Raw genomic sequence first — 22304 nt, forward strand, 5'->3', positions numbered from 1 at the left:
AAATATTAATTTTGGTTTCAAAATGATTTTTTTGAGAGCATTGTATACAACTTTAATTTTTAATGGAGTTTTTTGTTTAGGATGTCAATTGTATCAAAAGGCCATTGTTAAATCAAGTACTAGATGTGGTAAATTATGCATCGGTATGATTAATTTACTAAATCCAATTTAGCCACATAAAATGTTACTGACCCCATCATACTGTAACATTTATATCATGCAATATACAAGTGCAATTACTAAGTGTTCCAGCATTTACTATTAAAAATGTTAAAATCTTATTGACAATTATAATTACTTAAAGTGGTCCAATCTTTTGTCCCTTATATATAAGAGAACAAAGTTAGGATTGTAGAGATTGGCTAGAAACATAATTTAATTTTACTAACTTGATTTAAGGATTTTAATATATTTTAACTGAAGATGGCTATGATATACTATATTATAGTTAAAACATGTGTTTTATAAATTAAATAGTTTTAACAAAAATTTAAACAGTTGTCTTCTTTATTAGAATATTTACACATTTTGAGCTGAATAAAAACTTTGTATATATATATATATATATATATATATATATATATATATATATATATATATATATATATATATATATATATATATATATATATATATATATATATATTTATTTATATATATATATATTTATATATATATATATATATATTGATATTTAAGTCTATTTTGTATTATAATAATAAAACAAAACTCATAGTCGTAAAAGAGTGCTCAATATTAAAAAGATACTTCAAATAGAGCGATATACATATATATTAACGAAGAAAAAACAACTTTTTCTATGGTACTTTAAGTTTCATGCCTATACGGCAATCATCAGCTATTGAATACAAATTCAAAAACAAAAAAAACTGCTAAAATTACAAAATACTGTGTAGTGGGATCTTAACGTCGCTAAGAAAAAACAAAATATTAGCTAATCACCGGTGTCAAAAAAAGATAAGAGGAATTTATTCTTGTGACTGCATTTTGAAATCAACTCATTTCGTTTATTTAACAAGTTATCACCTTTATATGTTAAAATAAGGAATTTTTCGTATAAACAAAGATTGCAAATTTTTGACGAAGTGTTATAAGGATTGCAATGTTTTACAATTTTCCACTTAATTAAGGGTGTAAACATTTTGTCTTTTATGTCCCAAATTTCTTTAGACAATTCGGTATCATTTTTATATTTATTAATGTTAAAAGATTTTAGATGGTTAGCATAGCGAAATTTAAATGGAGTTTCACATAAGCCAAAATATACTTTTTCTTTGTAGTCAGGTTCATTTGACGACACGGTCGCTTGATAAACGATGTCCTTTGATCAATCAGTGCTTGTCAAAGAACATCATTTATCAAGCGACCGTGTCGTCAAATGAACCTGACTACAAAGAAAAAGTATATTTTGGCTTATGTGAAACTCTATTTAAATTTATTATTATTTAAATTAGCTTTATTCTTTCTAAATAAATTTTCTGACGAAACTAATTCATCCAAACCCGAGAACTATGGCATTAAATCTGCAAAATGTCCTCCTCATATAAAAGAAAAGGCTATGTTTGAAAATGATTTAATTAATCTAGTTAAAAATATTAAATTTTGTAAAGTGAACAACAAGTTTCAAGAAAAGCTTTCTAGCGATATAAAATCTTTGCGCAAATCACATAATACTTTAACTCAAGCCGACAAAACCTCTAATATGTACAGAATTTCCAAAGAAGAGTATAACCACCTCCTTAAGAACGCCGTTACATCTACATATAAAAAGGCTGACCAAAATCTGAAAGATCAAATAAATATTGAAAGCAAACACCTTTTAACTAATCATGTTTTCAACAGAATTGAATTAAATGGCACCTCCAATTGTTTTATCACTCTAAAAGACCACAAGGATAATTTTTTAAACAACCCTACAGTTCGCCTATTAAATCCTGCAAAAAACAAAGTAGGTAGAGTTTCTAAAGTTATTCTATCAAAAATAAATAGTGATCTTAGAAAAAAAGTTTGCATCAATCAATGGCTAAACTCACAGAATGTTATAGATTGGTTTCAAAGTATTAAAGAAAAACATTTATACAAATTCTTAATTTTCGATATAACTGGTTTTTATCCTTCAATTAATGAAAATTTACTGAATAACGCTATAGCCTTTGCTGAAAAATACTTAATTATAAAACAAGATGAAAAAAAGTTAATATACCATGCCAGGAAATCATTATTATTTAACAACGGTGAAGCTTGGATTAAAAAAAGTGGAGGCTTATTTGATGTCACCATGGGAGCCTTTGATGGCGCAGAAGTTTGTGAGTTAGTTGGAATATTTATCTTGTTTCAATTATCACAATCTTACGATAAAGATGAATTTGGATTGTATAGAGATGATGGTCTAGCAGTGTTTAAGAACCGGAGTGGCCAACAGATGGAAAAAATTAAAAAGCACTTCAGGAAAGTTTTTAATAATAATGATCTTCATATATCTATCAGCTGTAATTTTAAAATTGTTAATTATCTGGACTTAACGTTAAATCTTAATGACAGTTCTTTCCAACCTTACTGCAAGCCTGGTAATTCCATCAGTTATATAAATGCTGCCTCTAACCACCCTCCTAGTATACAAAAAAGCCTTCCTCAAACTATAGAACTAAGATTGTCAACCAATTCTTCTAATGAAAATATTTTTAAACAATCCATTCCTCCTTATCAAGATGCATTATTTAAATCAGGTTTTATCTGCAAATTCACCTACCATTCAAATAAAAAACAGATCTCATTCAAAAATCACAAGCGAAACATAATCTGGTACAACCCACCTTTCAGTACCAATGTTGCAACAAAAATAGGAAGTCGTTTTTTGAACATGGTAGACCTGCACTTTCCGGTTGGTCACAAACTTCGTAAGATATTTAATCGAAATACCATTAAAATAAGCTACTCATGTATGCTAAACATCAAGTCCATCATTAATTCGCACAACCACAGGATATTATATAGTCAAGGTAAAGATGAGGGAAAAACATGCAACTGTGTCAATAAATCCATCTGTCCCATGAACAATCAGTGCTTGTCAAAGAACATCGTTTATCAAGCAACCGTGTCGTCAAATGAACCTGACTACAAAGAAAAAGTATATTTTGGCTTATGTGAAACTCCATTTAAATTTCGCTATGCTAACCATCTAAAATCTTTTAACATTAATAAATATAAAAATGATACCGAATTGTCTAAAGAAATTTGGGACATAAAAGACAAAATGTTTACACCCTTAATTAAGTGGAAAATTGTAAAACATTGCAATCCTTATAACACTTCGTCAAAAATTTGCAATCTTTGTTTATACGAAAAATTCCTTATTTTAACATATAAAGGTGATAACTTATTAAATAAACGAAATGAGTTGATTTCAAAATGCAGACACAAGAATAAATTCCTCTTATCTTTTTTTGACACCGGTGATTAGCTAATATTTTGTTTTTTCTTAGTGACGTTAAGATCCCACTACACAGTATTTTGTAATTTTAGCAGTTTTTTTTGTTTTTGAGTTTGTATTCAATGGCTGATGATTGCCGTATAGGCATGAAACTTAAAGTACCATAGAAAAAGTTGTTTTTTGTTCTTTAATATATATATATATATATATATATATATATATATATATATATATATATATATATATATATATATATATATAAAACTTATAAGTAGCCTATTAGGTAAAAATGAAAAGAAAGACTTTTAGTCTAATTTACCTTATATTTAATATCATGAATATAAGTTTTGTAATATTTTTCCAATGCATTCACTATTCCACCCCTCCCCATTAGTTTGACTTATTTGATTATCATGTTTAAATTTATATTACAACTTATACAACAAGTTATAAGAGTTGACTTGTCAACACAATACACAAGTTGATTATGTAATAAAAAATATTATGTAATAAACAATCAATATAAAGATTCAATATTTTAAATAAATTTTTGCTAAAAAGCTATGTTTAAAACAAGTAAATCAAATTTATAATAATTTTGCTATGTTGTTATTTAATTATGTTACTTATGCTATTGTACAATGTAATAATTCAGTTTTTTCTTGAACTGGTAGTTCATATTATCTACCAGTTGTTTATTGAACTTTTAGAGATGAAATTTTGCATAGAATGTGTGTTATTGGAACTCAGCAAATATCTTCTTTATGTAGACTTAGACTGCTTCATGAACTTGATAAGAACATCTTGACTTCAGATATTTCCACAATATTTCCTAAAAACCATTTTGCATCATAAACACATGTTATATTAATTCCTGGTAAAAGAAAAGTAAATGGAACCATATGCTGCATTTTAGGAACATTTACATTTGTATACATATTGCCAAATGACACCCGTCTCATCTGTAAATTAGTTAATGATTGTGGTATAAAACAATGGTGGTTTCCGTGGTAGCTGAATTTGGTTCCTGGAATTGTTGAACAAGTAGCATAACGTTCTTCTAGTTTAAGATTTATGCAATGTGATACAATTGTATCATTTATAATGTATTGAAAATGTATTCCTTTGATACTTTGTCTACACCAATCATACATTTTCTCAGGTGAATTGATACGATCTGTTAGTGATTGTAAACTGGCCCTAGCTACAAGTCTTTTGACAGAGCCCCTAACGCCATCACAAGCACTCTTTCCATGTGATGTAGCAAAAAAGTGTCATTCTGCAGATACTTTATGATCTAGTTCATGGTGGCATAAGTTAGATATGTTTTTGGAATTTTTGTATTGTGAACCTGCACCATCGCTAAAAAAAATGCAATGATTAAAGTAAGGCATCAATTCTTTTAAATGTTTTATTACTTCATAAATGAAACAATGAACTGAGTTTGTATTTGTTGTAAATGATCTGAAATGATACAAACACTTTTACATTTTTGTCATATTTTCTTCCATATAGTAAATAACAAAAGAATGCAATGTTGCTTGACTGTTGTTCTAATGGAAGACTTGTACTGCATCTTGAATTAAAAAACTGTAATTTTCAGCTAAGTCTAGTAATACTAAAATATGATTACTTGGTAATGTTATTTTTAGATGCTGCAAATATGACACTTGATTTTTGACTATATAATGATGGTCTCTTAATTGTTCTATTTGTTGACAAGTTTTTCAATAAAATCATCCAAGAGTTACTGGAACTATATCATATTTTTTTTTGGCCTTTTGCCACTGATTGAAGCTGATTTCTTCCATGCTGTGCTTATCAAACAAAGCAGTAAGATACTCTTTTAGTTTTGGTATCTGGGCAGTTATCGCAACTGTACAGCATGCAGTCTTGATTTGTTAAGTCATATACAGCTAATCGCAAGAGATCTTAATAGTCTAAAAAATTTTGCATTCTGGTGGTACTCATAAACACATACTGATGGAGACCTGAAGCACCTCCAATTAGAATACACCACTTTGGATTAAACTTTTTAGCAAAAATTTATTTAAAATATTCAATGTTTATATTGATTGTTTATTACATAATAATATTTTTAATTACATAATCAACCTGTGCATAGTGTTGACAACTAAACTCTTATAACTCTGTATTAGTTGTAATCTAAATTTGAACATGATAATCAAATAAGTCAAATTAATGGGGAGGGATGGAATAGTGAATGCATTGGAAAAGTATTGCAAAAGTTATAGTCATGATATTAAATATTAGGTAAATTAGACTAAAAGTCTTTCTTTTCATTTTTACCTAATAGGCTACTAAGTAAGTTAACATAAGTTTTATATGCAGTATATTTACTGTTTAACATTAGAAAATAAATTTCATAGTTTTTAAATGTGTATGTTTAGTTGTGTTTGGACATATAATAATTTTTTTTCTAAGTTCTGGGCAAAAATGTGCATGTTAAAAATATATAGATGGGGAAGGGGGAGAGGGGGCAGGCAAGAGCTAGGGCTATTTAACTCAGGCTTAATTAAAGACCATTTCTAGTACTGAATATAAAATTCTTTTAAGTTCATACATACTTTGTATTACAATATATAATACAAACTAAAGTACAACAATAACTGTATTTTTATTGTTTTTAGTGCATTTTGGGCAATTTTCATTGTTATGATTTTGTAAGTTCCCCATGAGTATCCACTTTTTTTTTTTTCTGAAATCACTGTAATAAAGTCTATTAAATTAGAAGAAAAAATAATCTTATACAACCAGTTTTGATCCTAAGTTACGGATGGTTTAAAGTAGATGCACATTTTCCTAAGTTTTAGCTGCAGCCATTTTTAAAAGTCTATAATTTTTTACTAAATTTTATCTTCTTGGTAAATTTCTAAAAATTTGGAAAAACCAACTTTTTATTTTATTTGCAAACAATTTCTTAGGTTTTTAGGAAAAAAATATGACATTTGAAATTTCAATGTCAAAGTTTTATTAAAGTAAGTCTAGAGTTGTATACAATAAAAAAAAAGCTAGATGATTTTCTGAAATTTTGTTTTTAAAATATAGAGCCTCAAAGTATGAACAAAACATGTTTTTGCTACTGAAGTTTTTATTTTGGTAAAAATCAGAAATTTCAAATGATCATATCTCATGAACCACAAAAGATTTTATTCTGAAATTTTCAGGAAATACTTTTCTCATTGATATTAACTAACCCATTAAGTTTCATCAAAATCTGAGGTGGTCCATGTTGAAATCCAAAAATTTTGGTCCATTTGGCATGGAATGACCCATGTCCAATTTTTGGAAATATTATTATATATAGATGCATACATATCAATGTATATCCTTAAAACTTTAAGGATGGACCAGTTTAATATAAAATCAACAATATTTTTATCTTTCAATTCCCAAATGTTTTTTGAGATAATGGTGTCTTTTTAATACTTTTGATTTTTAAAGAATTGCTTATGATTGGCAAAATGTTTTTTTCCATTCACCCTCTGTTAAGCCAATATATTGTTTATCAGGTACATTCTCAGAGGAAACAATTTACATACAAACAATGTTAGAAATAAACCATGTCTATAAGAAAAGTTTGAAATAATTACACATGTGAACCAAGAATGTTCTTTAAACAAAAAATCAAAATTGATTTCAAAATGCAGGCATGAAAATAAGTTTCTCCTAAAAAAACTATAAAAATAAGTAAGCTCAAAAAATAATTATAATAAATCCCTCTTCAAAATAATAAAAAAAAAAGCAGAAGTAAACAATTAAAGAATTCTTTTTATAATGGTGTCAACATATTCCACAAATATGTGAAAATTTGCAATAGTTAGGACATTGATGATTTCCTGTAATTTATTTTTTGGTATAAGTTGAGGTTTTATTAATTTGATCATTAATTTCTAATGAGTCTTTATAGATGAAGCACAGTCTAAAATGAAAAAAATTTAATAAGTCATTTTCTACTAATTATTTATTGCTCCATTCTTTTAAGAAAATTGCTGCCATGCTAAGCGAAAAAAGCAAATATCTCTATCAAAACAAAGTGTTGGGAAATCGATTTAACAGGTTTAAACATATTACTGATACATTTTGAAAATATGCTTAGAAATGTTTTAAAAATAAGCGAAATAACAGTATATCAATGTCAGTTAGTGCTTATTTGCTTATTATTGGGATTTACTGTATATTAGCTTCTAGTTTCACAAAAATTATGATTTTTTTTTTTTTTTTTTCAGATTTTGAGATTTTGATGATTTTTACACAGTTTAGAGTACTTAACAAAATAAGAATTCCTTGAAAGTTCAGCCTCTGGCTCCAAAAAGATTCTGAAATATGACCATTTTACTTTTAACAGATGTTGGCCAGCCCCCTCTTGTCCATTCAGAAATGCAATGTTTATTTAGAGGTTTCAAGTTTTATAACTTTAAAAATATTTTACTCATCTTTTTTAAATATCTTTTTACTTATGTTTCAGGTTATATAACTTAAAAAAAATATTTATATTTAATCTAATTACTTTTTATATAAATTTGTACTTGGCTATTTTCAGGAGTGGTGAATCCAATGAAATGATCAGAAAGGTAAAAAATTATTTTTAAGTACCTGTATTTATCAATTTAAATAAATTTAGGCAATTTTTTATATACCTGATTTTGATGCTCAAGAAACCCATGTGGCCTTAACATGTGGCCTTAACATGTGGCCTTAATGAAATCAAAAAAAAAAAGTTGTTACACTTCATTCTACATTCATTGATTTTACCAACAAAAAAAAGATGGTTTTGATCTGCAAGTATATGGATTTCCATATATGGATAATAGGGCACGGTCCCCACTTTATTGTAGCGGGGTTTTGCAATTGATTTTTCACTACCTTTCAATATAGCTGGAGCTCTGAAAATTGCAGCATTCCAGCATCCAGTGTAGTCCTGATGAACATGTGTTAAAATTATTTTCAGGGGAGATGACCAGAGGGGGGAAGATTACCCACTTTTCCCAACAACAACAAAAAAATTTCTGCATTTTTAATAAAGTAAAGATTACTTTAGAAAATATTGTTTTCAAAATTTTTTTTTGGTTTATATTTGTTTCATTTGGTTTTTGAACATTCTGTATTCAGTGATCTTTCTTAATATTTTTTGAGAAAGTACTTATATCTATAAGATTTTTGATTTGCAAGTATATGGATTAAAAACATTCATCCTTCTAAAATAATGATTTTAACAATACATATTACAATACATAGTTTACATACAATACATAGTTTACATACAATTACATGGTACAATTTAAAACTTTTTGAATTGAAAAGAAAACAGACACAACAGTATTGATCTGTTAAAGAACAACAATGGAAAAATACAAATTGATGTTATCAGAGGCAATAAACAAATTAACAGCTCATTCCTACATTGTAAAATGTCAAGCAAGGTACTAAGGCAACAAAAAGAAAAGACTATATTGTCTTAAGTAATTTTGCAGAAAACTACGCATTTGTGATTCAAGATTAAATTTAAGGTTAACATTGGTGCTAAAGTCAATGATTGTTACACTCTGCTGCCGTCTATTTATTAAACAAAAATGACCAGCTTAAAGAAAAATAGTTTTGCTTCATGTGAGAAGATAATGAGTATGACATTGGTTTTGTGTATGAAGTTTAAACACAAATAGTTAATTATTTAAAAGAAAATCATCCTAATATTTCAAAGATTCTTTATTTTTCAGATGGTTATGCTGCACAGTATAAAAACCACAAAAACCTTTACTGTTTCCATAAAGATGATTTTGACATTGATGCAGAGTGGACATTTTTTGCTACAAGTCATGGTAAGTCACCATGTGATGGTATTAGTGGCACTGTAAAATGATTAACTGCAAATGCAAATCTACAAAGACCCATAAATGGCCAGATATTGAATTGTAATGAAATGTTTGACTTGAAGGGATTATTTTTTTCAAAATTGAAAAAGAAAGACTGATTAAATTGCGCACCCCCTTGAAAAAACGTTTTCAGTTAAGTAGAACAAAACTAGGAGCTATCATCAATTTAACTCAGAATTTATAGATATTGTTAGTTTTAAACAAACAAGTAAAGATTTTAATATAACAGACATGTTTTCTTTTTCTGGTATTCAAAGTATTCAGCAAATTAACATCAATACATCGAAATTTGGTGAATTTATTCTGTGTAAATATGATAAATTTCATTAGATTGGTATGAAAAATGAAATTGACAATATTGAGCAAGATGTTATGGTAACATTTATGCACTTGCGTGGTCCATTTAACAAACTTTTCAAGCCATCTAAAGTATTATTGATGCACCTGTAACAACAACTGGATGTTTGTATACTTTAGACCATTGACGCATTTAAGCAAATCTTTTCTTTACATTATTGAAAATTCCAAAAAAATTAATTTTTTTTTGAGAAAATAAGTGAAGCATGGCGCCAGTACCCTGGGCCATTGAGTCTCTGGCTGTCTACCCAGGAAACAATTTTAACACACGTTCATCAGGACTACACAAATGCTGAAATTTCAGAACTCCAGTTTGTCTGGAAAGTAGTGAAAAATCTATCACAGGATTCAACTACAAAAAAGTGGGACACTTGCCCCAATCCCCTCCTAATGTCTTGGGGGCCTGAAAACAATTTTAACATGCACGTTTATTGGCATTACAGAAGTGCCAAAATTTTCAGAGCTCCAGGTAGTCTGGAAGGTAGTGAAAAATCAATTGCAATATTCCGCTACAAAAAAGTGGGAACTGTGCCCTGTTATCCATATATGAAAATCCATATACTTGCAGATCAATATCTTTATATTTTTTTGAAAAATCAATGAATATAGAGTAATGTGTAATATATATATATTTTTTGATATCATCTAAGCCACATGGAATTCTTGAGCATTAAAAACAGGTATATAAAAATTGCTTAAACTTATTTAAATTGATAATTGCAAGTACTTAATAATAATTTTTTACTTAATAATTTCTGATCATTTCATTGGATTTGCCACCCTCAAAAATAGCCAGTTACAAATTTTCAAGTAAAAAAATCAAATATTTTTAAAGTTATGTGACTTGAAATCTCCAAATAAATGTCACAATTCTGAGGGGACAATAGGGGTGTGGACATTATCTGCTTAAAGTAAAAATGTTCATATTTCAGGATCTTCCTGGAGCCAGAGCTAAAATTTTTAAGGTCTTATTTTAATAAGCACTCTCAACTGTTTAAAAATCAGCAAAATCTGAGATGTATGGTGAAATGGGTCATTTGACATGGAATTACCCTTCTTTAGAATTAGGATAATTTTAGTTAAGTCATTTGTTTTTATAATTTTTTAAAAGGTATTTATTTTCATGCCTGCATTTAGAAATTAATTCAGATTTTTTGTTTAGTAGATTTTCTAGATACATATGGGTAATAATTTCAAATTTTTCTTGCAAGCATAGCCTATTTTGCCCACATAGGTGCAGTTTTTAGAGTAGTTTAATTTGAAATTAATATTTTTTTATTTTAGTTGCCAAATAAGTTTTGACTGCATAATCTGTAAATAATATTTTTGTAATAATAATTCATAAATAATATTTTTTGATAAGCATTTGCCATTCATAGGGCATTCAATTTTTTGTTTGCAATTATAATTTTTAGTATTTTTTTCTTTGAGAAGTTTGATTTTTAATTTTCAATGCAACATTGTGGCCTTTTATAGTTTTTATATAGTGGCCTTGTTTGTCAATGTTCCTGTTTCAGAGTTAAAGAGTCAAAGAGTTGTAACCACAATAAAATAGACTCCTCGACTGTAGTTGCCTTTCAGCCTTAAGGAGGTAAATTACATTTAAAAACTAGTCTTTGTTTTTCTATATATAAGGGATACCCATACAAAAAATTGGGCTAATTTAAGCAATTTAAGTGTCAATTAGGGCTTGGCAAAAACCAGAAAACTTTAAAAAACCGGTTTTCGGTTTTTTAAATTATAAAACTGGGTAACCACTTTTATACTATTTTTTTTTATCATAAAAGCAAATTTTTATTATTACTGTATAAATCTAATGTAACCTACAGAATTGATATACTGGAATTAGATCTGTAAACTAAAGAAAATTTTTCATACATTTTTTTATCCATTATTTATTGAGTTTGAACCTAAATGAACTTGGATTATCTATTGTTTAAGCCTCTTTTTTTCTTTAAATCCTTATTTTTAGTGGCAACTTAACCTTTTTTCTTTTTGTACTATTCACAACTGAATATTCTCATATGAAAATTGTGCATGTGATATGTTTTCAAAAGTAGAAATTATACTTTTGAAAACAGATCACAAATATTATAAATCATAGTATATTTTTACATTATACTGTATAATGTAAAAATATACAATGATTTATAATATTTAAAGTAATAGAAAAGTCAAAATTACAAAAACAGTTTTGTCGATAATAAATTTATTTAATTATTTTTTTAAATTATTTTAATTTGAGATTGCTATTTACAATCTCAAATTTTCAAATTTTCAAATCTCTTTTTTTGGATTTTTTTGATTATTATAAGTATTTTAAAAATTAAATATTGTTGAAAGAGTCTGTCAGTATGTTCTATTAGTGTTTGGTAGAAAAAATATTGAAATGAATAAAACTAAATGTAATATCAAAGTGGTTTTTGAAGTTATATATATTTTCATAATATTTGTGCAAAGAATTCAAAGCAAGAAGTCTTTGAACTATTTATTCATAGCTATTATATTTTTACTAAAGTATAATTAAAAACCAGTTTTGCGGTTCTTTTAGAAACTGATTGTGTTTTCAATTGGTTGCCAAGCCTTTGTGTCAATAGGATTTTAATATTTTGTGCAAGCACCTTAAGTAGTAATCAACAACATTTTAGAAGAAGTCACACTGTTCAGTGTTTATGCATAATTTTTAGTTTCGTTTTCTTGTATAACTCTTCTGGAACACTATACAAAATAATTGCTCTAGTTCTTTGTGCAATATATAGTACTTTTGAATGTTTGTTCTAAACATAGACAAAAAGCTTAAAAGGTGAATAATTTGCTTCAGTTGCTTTATGCACATCTTACATGATTACTATTAATTAGTTACCATAAATAAATAATCATTTGTTTATTAAATCGATTAGTGTAATATTATCAGTATATTGATTGCATATTGAGATCTTAAAATAAGTGTTGTTGTTTTTAAAATATAATGATCATTGAGAAATTCATTAAGCATTGAACAATCATACAGTAGTATGATTGTAAGTAGCATTATTATGACAATATTTACTATTTAGTATATTTTATATTGACAAGTACTTTAATACATTATGGCAGCTGCAACTCGAAGCTAGTTGTATCTAAATATATTTAGCTTGTTGACATTCTTTATCAAGATTTGCTATGAATGGCGACATCATCCACTTGTGTGATGAAAATTAAATATTGAAGATGAATATGAGGAAAGCATATTAAAGCTGCAGAATTCAAAAGCAAATTTTCAAAGACAATCTAATGAAACTTTTTTATATGGCTACAAAGAATGCTTTGAACATCATGACAACCATCAAAAATTGATAGAACCTAACTATGTAGCGAGAAGATATCACCTGATCCAACATGGCTGTATCATTGCTGATGTGATCTAATTTTCACAAAATTTAAAATCGCATTACAAAAATGTCTTCAAGGTCCATAAAACTTAGTTTATTTTATACTTAAGAATTTGTTTTGCTGAAACAGTTGTTCTAATTAAAATTCATAAGGTAATTGCTTGAAATGTAAGCACATTTAAAGTTACATCATTGCTTTTTAATATAAACAAAAATTTACGCCAAAAAATAAAAATACTTGTTGCTAAACATGTTAGGTTTGAAAACATATTGTGTAGCATAGCTAGATGTACAGAAAATAAGATTTTCATATGCATAAAATGTTAAAATTTCAATAAATTAAGTTTCTAATCAAAAATCTTAAGTTTTACATTTATAAGTAATAAAACTTAATATAATAAAATAAATAAATAAAACTTTTTAAAAATAGCTTTCTATTCAATCGACTAAAAAGTAGAAAATAACTTTTTTCTGTTTCTGGTACTCGTGGGAATCATGTACTTAGTAATAATCATTTTTGTAAAGCCAATACTGGAAGACATTGAAGGTAATTCATGTACGTATGTAAACAAACAAACTCATTGAAGTAAAGGAATGGAAAGTTTGGCGCCTTTAGCTTTATGTACATTTAAAACGAATTTGATTTTGAAAGCATCTGACTTAAAAGGTGCCAAACTTTCTATTCCTTTACTTCGATGAGTTTGTTTGTTTACATACGTACATGAATTGCCTTCAATGTCTTCCAGTATTGGCTTTACAAAAGTGATTATTACTAAGTACATGATATCCACAAGTACCAGAAACAGAAAAAAGTTATTTTCTACTTTTTAGTCGATTGAATAGAAATTTTTAAAAAGTTTTTTTTATTTATTTTATTTTCTACTTTTTAGTGTTGATAAAATTGAATTATTACACTTATTGATTATGATTAATATTCAATAAAAATTTATTTTGAATTCTGTATATAATAATTAACAAAAATATTTGGAGCATATTTTTTTTTATTATTAATTTAAATGTTGGTTGGGTCTTCTTCTCGGTTGATGTATTTGTTCTTTTTTGGACGCATTTTTATTTGTCTGAAATTAACAAGTGGAATATTTGTAAAATTTTTAATTAAATTTATATTGATACTTAACACTTTTTGATGCCCTCTCGGTTTCCGATATTTTTTTCGGAGTTCCAGATCTAACCAACGGGGAGGTGGGGCATCGTAAATCTAAAATACTTATTGAATCAAATGTAACAAATATAGCTATTGTTAGTCGGCAAAAAATTATTTGTAAAATTTCAGGGCTGTATGATCAAAAGAATTGCTTCAAAAAGCGCTGTAAAGTTTTGGTCTCCACTAAAAAAAAAATCAAAAAATCAAAAAATGCGGACTCGTCAGTGAGTGAATAGAAAGCTATAAAAAATGGAATAAAAACTAAGGGTGAGCAAAAATATCAGAATAACCAAATATTTTAATTTCGGGTCTGGTATGCGAATTTCCGGTCTGGTATCCGATCGGGAAAAATTGAACCAGATATCAATCACTTTTTTACTGATCGAATCCTAATAAAAAATTGGATACCCAGATCCGATCTGATTTTTCATACTTATTTTATACATATAGCAACGTAATATAAATTTATCTTTAGCTTCTTGCTAATTTACATAATCATAACAGAATTAAATGTTTATAAATAACAAAAATTAACTTTAAAGTAGTTATTTCATTCTTTTTTTTGCTTTCGATAAATGTTTATATATGTTTTTATGAAGTGCAACAATATTTTGAAAAAATATTTATTTTTTTTCTAAAAAAAAATGAAAGGCGTTATGAACTCTCTGAAATGCTAAAACAAAGACAAATATTTTTTATATATCCAGGTGGTGAGATACTTAGATGTTATTATTGCAGTTCTGTAAGTTAAATTGCTAACTGTATATATAACATGTGGTTGTGAATTCCAAAAGCATGTTAATATGCAGAAGAATCTCCAGTTTGTATAACTAGTTTCGGATTTGGATAATTCTAGTTTCCAATGCAATTTTAACAGATATCTGATTATCGGATATTCGCAAAACCAGGTATTATCCAAAAAATCGGGTATCCAATTTGGTTTTAACAAACCAGATATCTGGTTTTGCTCATCCCTTATAAAAACTACATTTTTTTCCTAAAAAAAAAACCAGAGTAACTTAAGAGTATGATAGAAATGACGGTTGAAATTGCATAACTTATCTTTGTGTTTGACAATTTAAATTTGGAACACTGTTCCAAATTTCAACTGTCAAACACAAAGATAAGTTATGCAATTTTAGTTGGTCCAAAATAGATTTTCAGTAAAAACCATGAAAAACACAAAAATGATCCTAAATCATTAGCAATGTTTTAACAATATTTATTTGTTTTTAAAATATAAAATCTTTTCAAAAAGTCACTATAGTTAAGAAATTTTAGATTCTAAATTTTTTAAATTCTGATTTATAAAATTTTTTTATTTTCTAAAATAATAAAGTACAGCATGTAAGCAAATTTTTTTGTTACAGTATTTTTGTTTTTAGACATATGTCCAAAAGAATGGGTTTACGTCCCTGGCACACAGGCAAAATGTGTTCAATACTTTCCTCAAATTAAAAGTTGGTCTGATGCATCTGAAAGTTGTCAAGCCATAGGTGGTGAATTAGCTGTGATACAGAACGCAAATGAAAACAAGTTAGTTAATCTTTTATGTATATTTTTTTGTGGATAACACAATTTCTTAAAAACATGCAAAGTTATTTGTTAAGAAATGTTTATATATATATATATATATATATATATATATATATATATATATATATATATATATATATATATATATATATATATATATATTTAGCAGAAGTATTGTGATTATCCTGTCATTGAAAGTGAAAAACTCATCATTGGATGTTGTTGCTCCTTCCACAGAACTTAAATTGATAGCTTCACTATAGGTTACCATTAGTTGTTGATATTTGTTTTCCAGAAATTCCAGACCAACTTTTTTTTTATGTTCATCATCATTTATAAATGCTGTTTTAAATTTTGGGTGAATAACTGCTACAGCTATTAATTCTGGGCTCATCATGTAATGATTGAATTTTCTGTCAATTGCGGAATAAATGCTAGTTACCAATGGTTTGCAACATTGAATTGAACTGTTGTGAAGGAAGGATTCGTTTTCTTTTTCAGTACTGTAAAGTGGGCAATAAGTAGGTCATATATACTTTTGTCTCACACTGCAGAATATCAAGGGCTTGAGAAAGTGGCCTCATAACAGTGACATATTCTGTAATAAATGCAAGTTCTGCTTGGCGAAACTGTGGGACACTGAGCTTCTTACAAACAACATTTATAGCATCAACCCCTTTTTCCATTATAAGTCTGTTTATGCGTTCCATTGACATGTAAAATGAATTCCATCTTGATTGATTTGGAACAATAAACTTTAGTTCAAATGAATCAATAGTTATTTCTGCAAATAAATTGCTATGTGATTGTTTGTTCCATAATGCCTGGCATTTTGCGAATACTCTGCGACTTATAATCTGTTTTTTATAAGTTGTATCATTGTCTGCACTTGCAACATCATGAGTGGCTATTAAATTAAGTAAGCAAGCACACTGCTGATGAGGTTAAAGATGATACTCAGGTTCTGTTGTTGAATTATAATTAGTTATTATATCATCAATCCACACAAAATCCATTTCTGCTTCCTCATCAATATTTTCAGGTCCATCATATATGTATATGAAATTTCAGGGCTTCAAACTAACTCATGTGAATAAAGGTTAAAAGCTTTGCAAAAATTTGACCCATTATCAGTTGTGGTTTTGGAGGTTTTATCTTGAATTTCAAATTCAGAATGTACTTTTTCTAATACAGCTGCTAACACATCATAGGTGTGACATCCTTTTAAACGTCTGCATGCAAGCACTGCTGATCTTCTTTTCAAAGTCAACTCATCAATCCAGTGAACTGTAATTTCAATGTAAAAACAATTATGAGCTGACCAACAGTCTTTTGTAGTTGCAACATAGCACTGTTTCTGCCAAAGATATATGAAATTTTGTTGCATAGCCTGATATCTTTCTCCAATTCGTATCATGACTGTTTTTCGACAAATAAGTGTTTGATTTGGAGCCAGAGAAGCTATTAGTTTTTTAAAAACCAATTTTCAGTTATGTTAAATGGCTTTAGGTCTGTAATTATAAAATCAATAATAAATTCTCTAATGTTTCCTGTGGGACTTTATCTACTTTGCTCAAAAAAGATTGTTTAATGTAAGCTGAACTTTAAACTGGTTGAATCTCATCAGAATCAATTATTCTTTTTCTACTTGCAATAAGTCTATCATATTCTTTTACTTATATTGGATGAATTCTCTATAAAAATAAAAATATTACAACATAAAGTAAGTATATAGTCAACTGAATCATACAATAATTTGTTAAAAAATAAATCATTAAAAATTTATAACTTAAGAATTTAAAAGTTAATTTTTCAGTAAAAACAATTTAATTGACAAATAAACACACAGTCACATTCACATATATAGTATATATATATATAACACTAACCTCAACATGTTTTCTGAGATTGGATGGAGAATTACTGTATGCTGAGACCTCATTAGGCTTTGGTGTGCACAGCAAACAAATAAACTTTTATCACTAACAATTACACATTTGAACATTTAAATGTGGCCACGGAGATACAAATTTATCATCAAGTTTGCTATTTTCTTTAAAGGATGCCATTTTATTTTGACCAAGATTTGAAAAAAGAAAAATTTGTTTAAACCCGCTTTTTTTGTTGCAATGGGTAGTGTAATTTTAATTTTGAACCGGTTTTGGCGAGTGTGCAATGACATTTGATATTACAATATTTGATTTATTTTAATTCAAATTTAATGGTAATACATTTTGAGTACTTTAGTACTTTTTTTAAAAGTAACTTGTTACAAAGTAAAAATTAGAAACGAAAATGTAACAAAAGTAAAAGTATATAATAAAAAAAGTATTGACAAAAGTATCGAAGAATTGTAACAAAATAATTGTATTTTGTTGCAACCCAACCTTGTGTATGTATATATATATATATATATATATATATATATATATATATATATATATAAAATCTAATAGACAAGATAATTTTTAATTTTTGTTTAAACCATTTAATTTATAAAACTCATGATTTGACTATATCATAGCCATCCTCAATTAAAATATATTAAAATATTAAAATCAAGTTAGTAAAATTAGGTTAAACTAATGGATTAAAAATGTATGATTAAAATGTATGATTAAAAATGAAATAAAAAAATGCAATTAAAAAATGTAACAAATGTTTTTTTGAAAATAACAATAAAAGAACTGGTGTTAAAAGGAACTCAATTGAAAGTGTCATTTTTACACGGTTCACTTGTTTATTTTTCCATTCCATGCTTTCTTTGAGCTTTAATATAAGTTTGTACATGCTTTCTTTGAGTTATAATATAAATTTTTTGGAGGCCGAATCCAAAATTAAAAAACTAGAATATGTTTATAAATGTGAGAGTTTTTATCCATTTTATAGTACTTGATTATTCATGTCTTTAAATGGCAATTAGTTTCGCCAATATAACAGGATTTACAGTCTGCGCATTCAAATTTATATTTGGGAAAAACCCACTGTAAATAAACAAGCGAACCATGAAAAAATGGCTTTCTATTTAAAAAGACTTCTTTTTAACATTACCAGTTTTTTAAATCATTTTTTAAAATGTTTGTTGCTTTTTTTAATTGTGTTTTTATTGTATTTTTGATTGCAAGGTTTAATTCAACTAAGTTTTACAGATTTTATTTAAGCATTTTAATATACTTTAACTGAGGATGGCTATGATATAATCGAAACATGTATTTATAAATTATACAGTTTTAGCAAAAATTAAAAAAAGTTGTCTTATTTATTAGAATATTTACAAATTTTGTGCTAAACAGAAGCTTTGGATATATATAAGGCCACAAGGTTAAGGTTTTTATTCTGGTGTAGTTTTTTTTATTCAGTTTTAAACATAAAACCAACGATTCAGTTTTTTTCAGTTCAGTTTTAATTTCTTTTTAATCAGGTTCGGTTTAAGCTAAAAACAAAATAAAGTTTTGTAGGTCATTTATTTAAAAAATTTAGAATTACAGATTTTTAAAAATACCAAAGAAAATTAAAAACTAATTTTTATTTTTTTAATGTTTTCTTTTTAACAATTTTTTCAACATTTTCAACCGCCAATGTAGTTCTTCTGACAGTGACGGCGTTACCAACTTTAGAAAAAACGCTCTCCGAAGTTGCTTAAGTTGCTTGTATACATAGGTATTTTTGTGCATAGTTTGATAAAGTTGGTTATTTTTAGTTCAATTTGAAGATCTATTCTAATCTGAAGCAGATCTTTGAATGATGCTCTTTCTCTTTTAGACAACGTGCAAAAATGCATTGTAAACAAGGTTGGACCTGCTCTTGCAGCCAACCTTCAATCATTGTCACACCATCATAATTTTGCATCTCTTTCTCTTTTCTATAAATACTATAATGGGCACTGCTCTTAAGAGCTAGTGTCTCTTGTGCCATCTACTAAAACTCATTCTCTTGTTACTTGTCATTCAGTTAAATCTCATCTTTTTACTGTGACTGTTCCTAGGTGCTCCAAAAATTTTTTTTTGTCTAGTTTTTTTCCATGAACATCAGTTCTTTGGAATTTGCTTCCTTCATCTTGTTTTCCTAATTCATTATTTTGCTTCTTGAACTTAATCTTTTTTCTTCCAGTAACATCCAACTCTAATAGTGGTTGCTTACAGCCTTGTTGGAACTAAATATGTTTAAAAAAAAAGAAAAAGAGAATGATTTATTTTTTGAACTTGCAGAATTAGTAAGTGTATATATGAGCAGAACTTTAGTCTTCAGATCCAATATTTACAAATTAGTAAACATTACTTGTTTCATGTTTCTGTTACTTGTTTTCTCATTTGCTGTACATAGTAGACTAACAAATTTAATAAATTATATATTATAGATATTGTCTTGAAATTCAGAAAAAAAATGTTATATAAATAAAATGCTTCATTTACATTTTATTAAGTGCTTTACTTACTATTAAGTTTTATTAACAAATGTAAAAACATGATGACAGTTATAAAGTATTGTAGAAAAAAACCACAGTATCCACACATCAACTACAGTATCCACACAACAACCACATTATCCACACAACAACCACAGTATTCACACATTACACAGTAACCAGTATCTTAACTTATTAAGATTTGTTGAGAATTTCCTAAAATTTTGGAGGTGACCCCTCTAAATTGAATGAATTTTTTTATATGTTATCAGAAAAACATATTTCAGAGAGAGCTTTTGGGTTACATCTGATATTATTCACAAAAGTTATGAGCAGTTACTTGCTTTGCTATTTTTTTTGTAAGGTAAGAAGTTGCACATAACTTTTGCAGTTAAATATCTGTAACACAAAAGTTCTGAAAATATAAAAAAGTTGCATGACACTGTGGGGTGGCTAATTATCATAGTTCAAAAGTACAAAAACTTTCAGATTTTTCAGTTTCTAATAGGAATTATGTGATACCCAAGACCTATCTGTATAATAAGACTTGAAATTGAAATGTTCTTACAAAATGGTCTGTTACAGCAAAGCATAATAGTCAAAAAAGTGATTATGTTCTACACATGACATAAAAATAACGTAAGTTAAAAATTGAATAAAAATCAAACAATAAGAAAACTATATTGCTATTTAAATGAAACATAAATCAAATATTTAAATGTGGGATAATTCCATGTCAAATGACCCAGAAAAATTTTAAAATGTCAGCCTATATCTCAAGTTTTGCTGATTTTTACGCAGTTGAGAGTACTTAGTAAAATAAGAATTCTCTGAATATTTTCTGGCTCCAAGAAGATCCTGAAACTGTTTTACTTTTAGCAGATATTGGCTGGACCCCTCCCCTCAGAATTGCAACGTTTATTTGGAGTATTCAAGTCACATAATTTTAAAAATATTTGATTTTTCTACTTAAAAATTTGTAACTGGCTATTTTTGAGGGTGGCGAATCCAATGAAATGATTAGAAATTATTAAGTTAAAAGTTGTTATTAAGTACCTGTATTTACCAATTTAAATAAATTTAGGCAATTGGCCTTGATGATATCAAAAAATATATATATTACACATCATTCTATATTCATTGATCTTTCAAAAAATATAAAGATTTTGATCTGCAAGTATATGAGTTTCCATATATAGATGACAGGGCATGGTCCTCACTTTTTTGTAGTGGAATATTGCAATTGATTTTTCACTACCTTCCAGACTAGCTGGAGCTCTGAAACTTTTGGGATTTCTGTAGTGTCGATAAACGTGCATGTAAAAGTTGTTTTCAGGGCCCAAAACACCAGGGGAGGGGGGCTGGATCATGGGTTCCACTTTTTTGTAGTGGAATTTTTTAATAGATTTTTCACTATTTTCCATACAAACTGGAGCTCTGAAAATTTCAGCATCCGTCTAGTCCTGATGATTGTGTGTTAAAATTGTTTCCAGGGTTATCATTTTTGCAAAGGTCAATTCACATTACATCCCGTTGTTCTCTATTTATTAAACAAAATTGACCAGCTTAAAGAAAAATAATTTTGCTTCATGTCAGAAGATAATGAGCATGAATTGGTTTTGTGTATGAAGTTCAGACACAAATAGTTAATTGTTTAAAAGAACATCATCCTAATATTTTAAAAATTCTTTAATTTATAGATGGTTGTGCTGCACAGTATTAAAACCACAAAAACCTTTACTGTTTCCATAAAGATGATTTTGACATTGATGCAGAGTGGACATTTTTTGCTACAAGTCATGGAAAGTCACCATGTGATGGTATTGGTGGCACTGTAAAATGATTAACTGCAAATGCAAATCTACAAAGACCCATAAATGACCAGATATTGAACTGTAATGAAATGTTTGACTTGAAGGGATTATTTTTTTCAAAATTGAAAAAGAAAGACTGATTAAATTGCGCACCCCCTTGAAAGAACATTTTCAGTTAAGTAGAACAAAACTAGGAGCTATCATCAATTTAACTCAGAATCTATAGATATTGTTAGTTTTAAACAAACAAGTAAAGATTTTAATATAACAGACATGTTTTCTTTTTCTGGTATTCAAAGTATTCAGCAAAT

General features: G+C 27.6%; 1 protein-coding gene across 1 annotated transcript in view; it reads left to right on the top strand.

The window, feature by feature from the left end:
• LOC100200640 (C-type mannose receptor 2) overlaps positions 1-22304 on the top strand; it is a 57000-nt gene that overhangs the window by 18180 nt on the left and 16516 nt on the right. The window contains exons 6-7 of the mRNA XM_065798478.1: positions 81-143; positions 15624-15774. Coding sequence (XP_065654550.1) covers positions 81-143; positions 15624-15774 — 214 coding nt within the window. The remainder of the gene's footprint in view (positions 1-80; positions 144-15623; positions 15775-22304) is intronic.

Source organism: Hydra vulgaris, chromosome 06 (assembly GCF_038396675.1).
Source record: "Hydra vulgaris chromosome 06, alternate assembly HydraT2T_AEP".
Lineage (NCBI taxonomy): Eukaryota > Metazoa > Cnidaria > Hydrozoa > Anthoathecata > Hydridae > Hydra > Hydra vulgaris.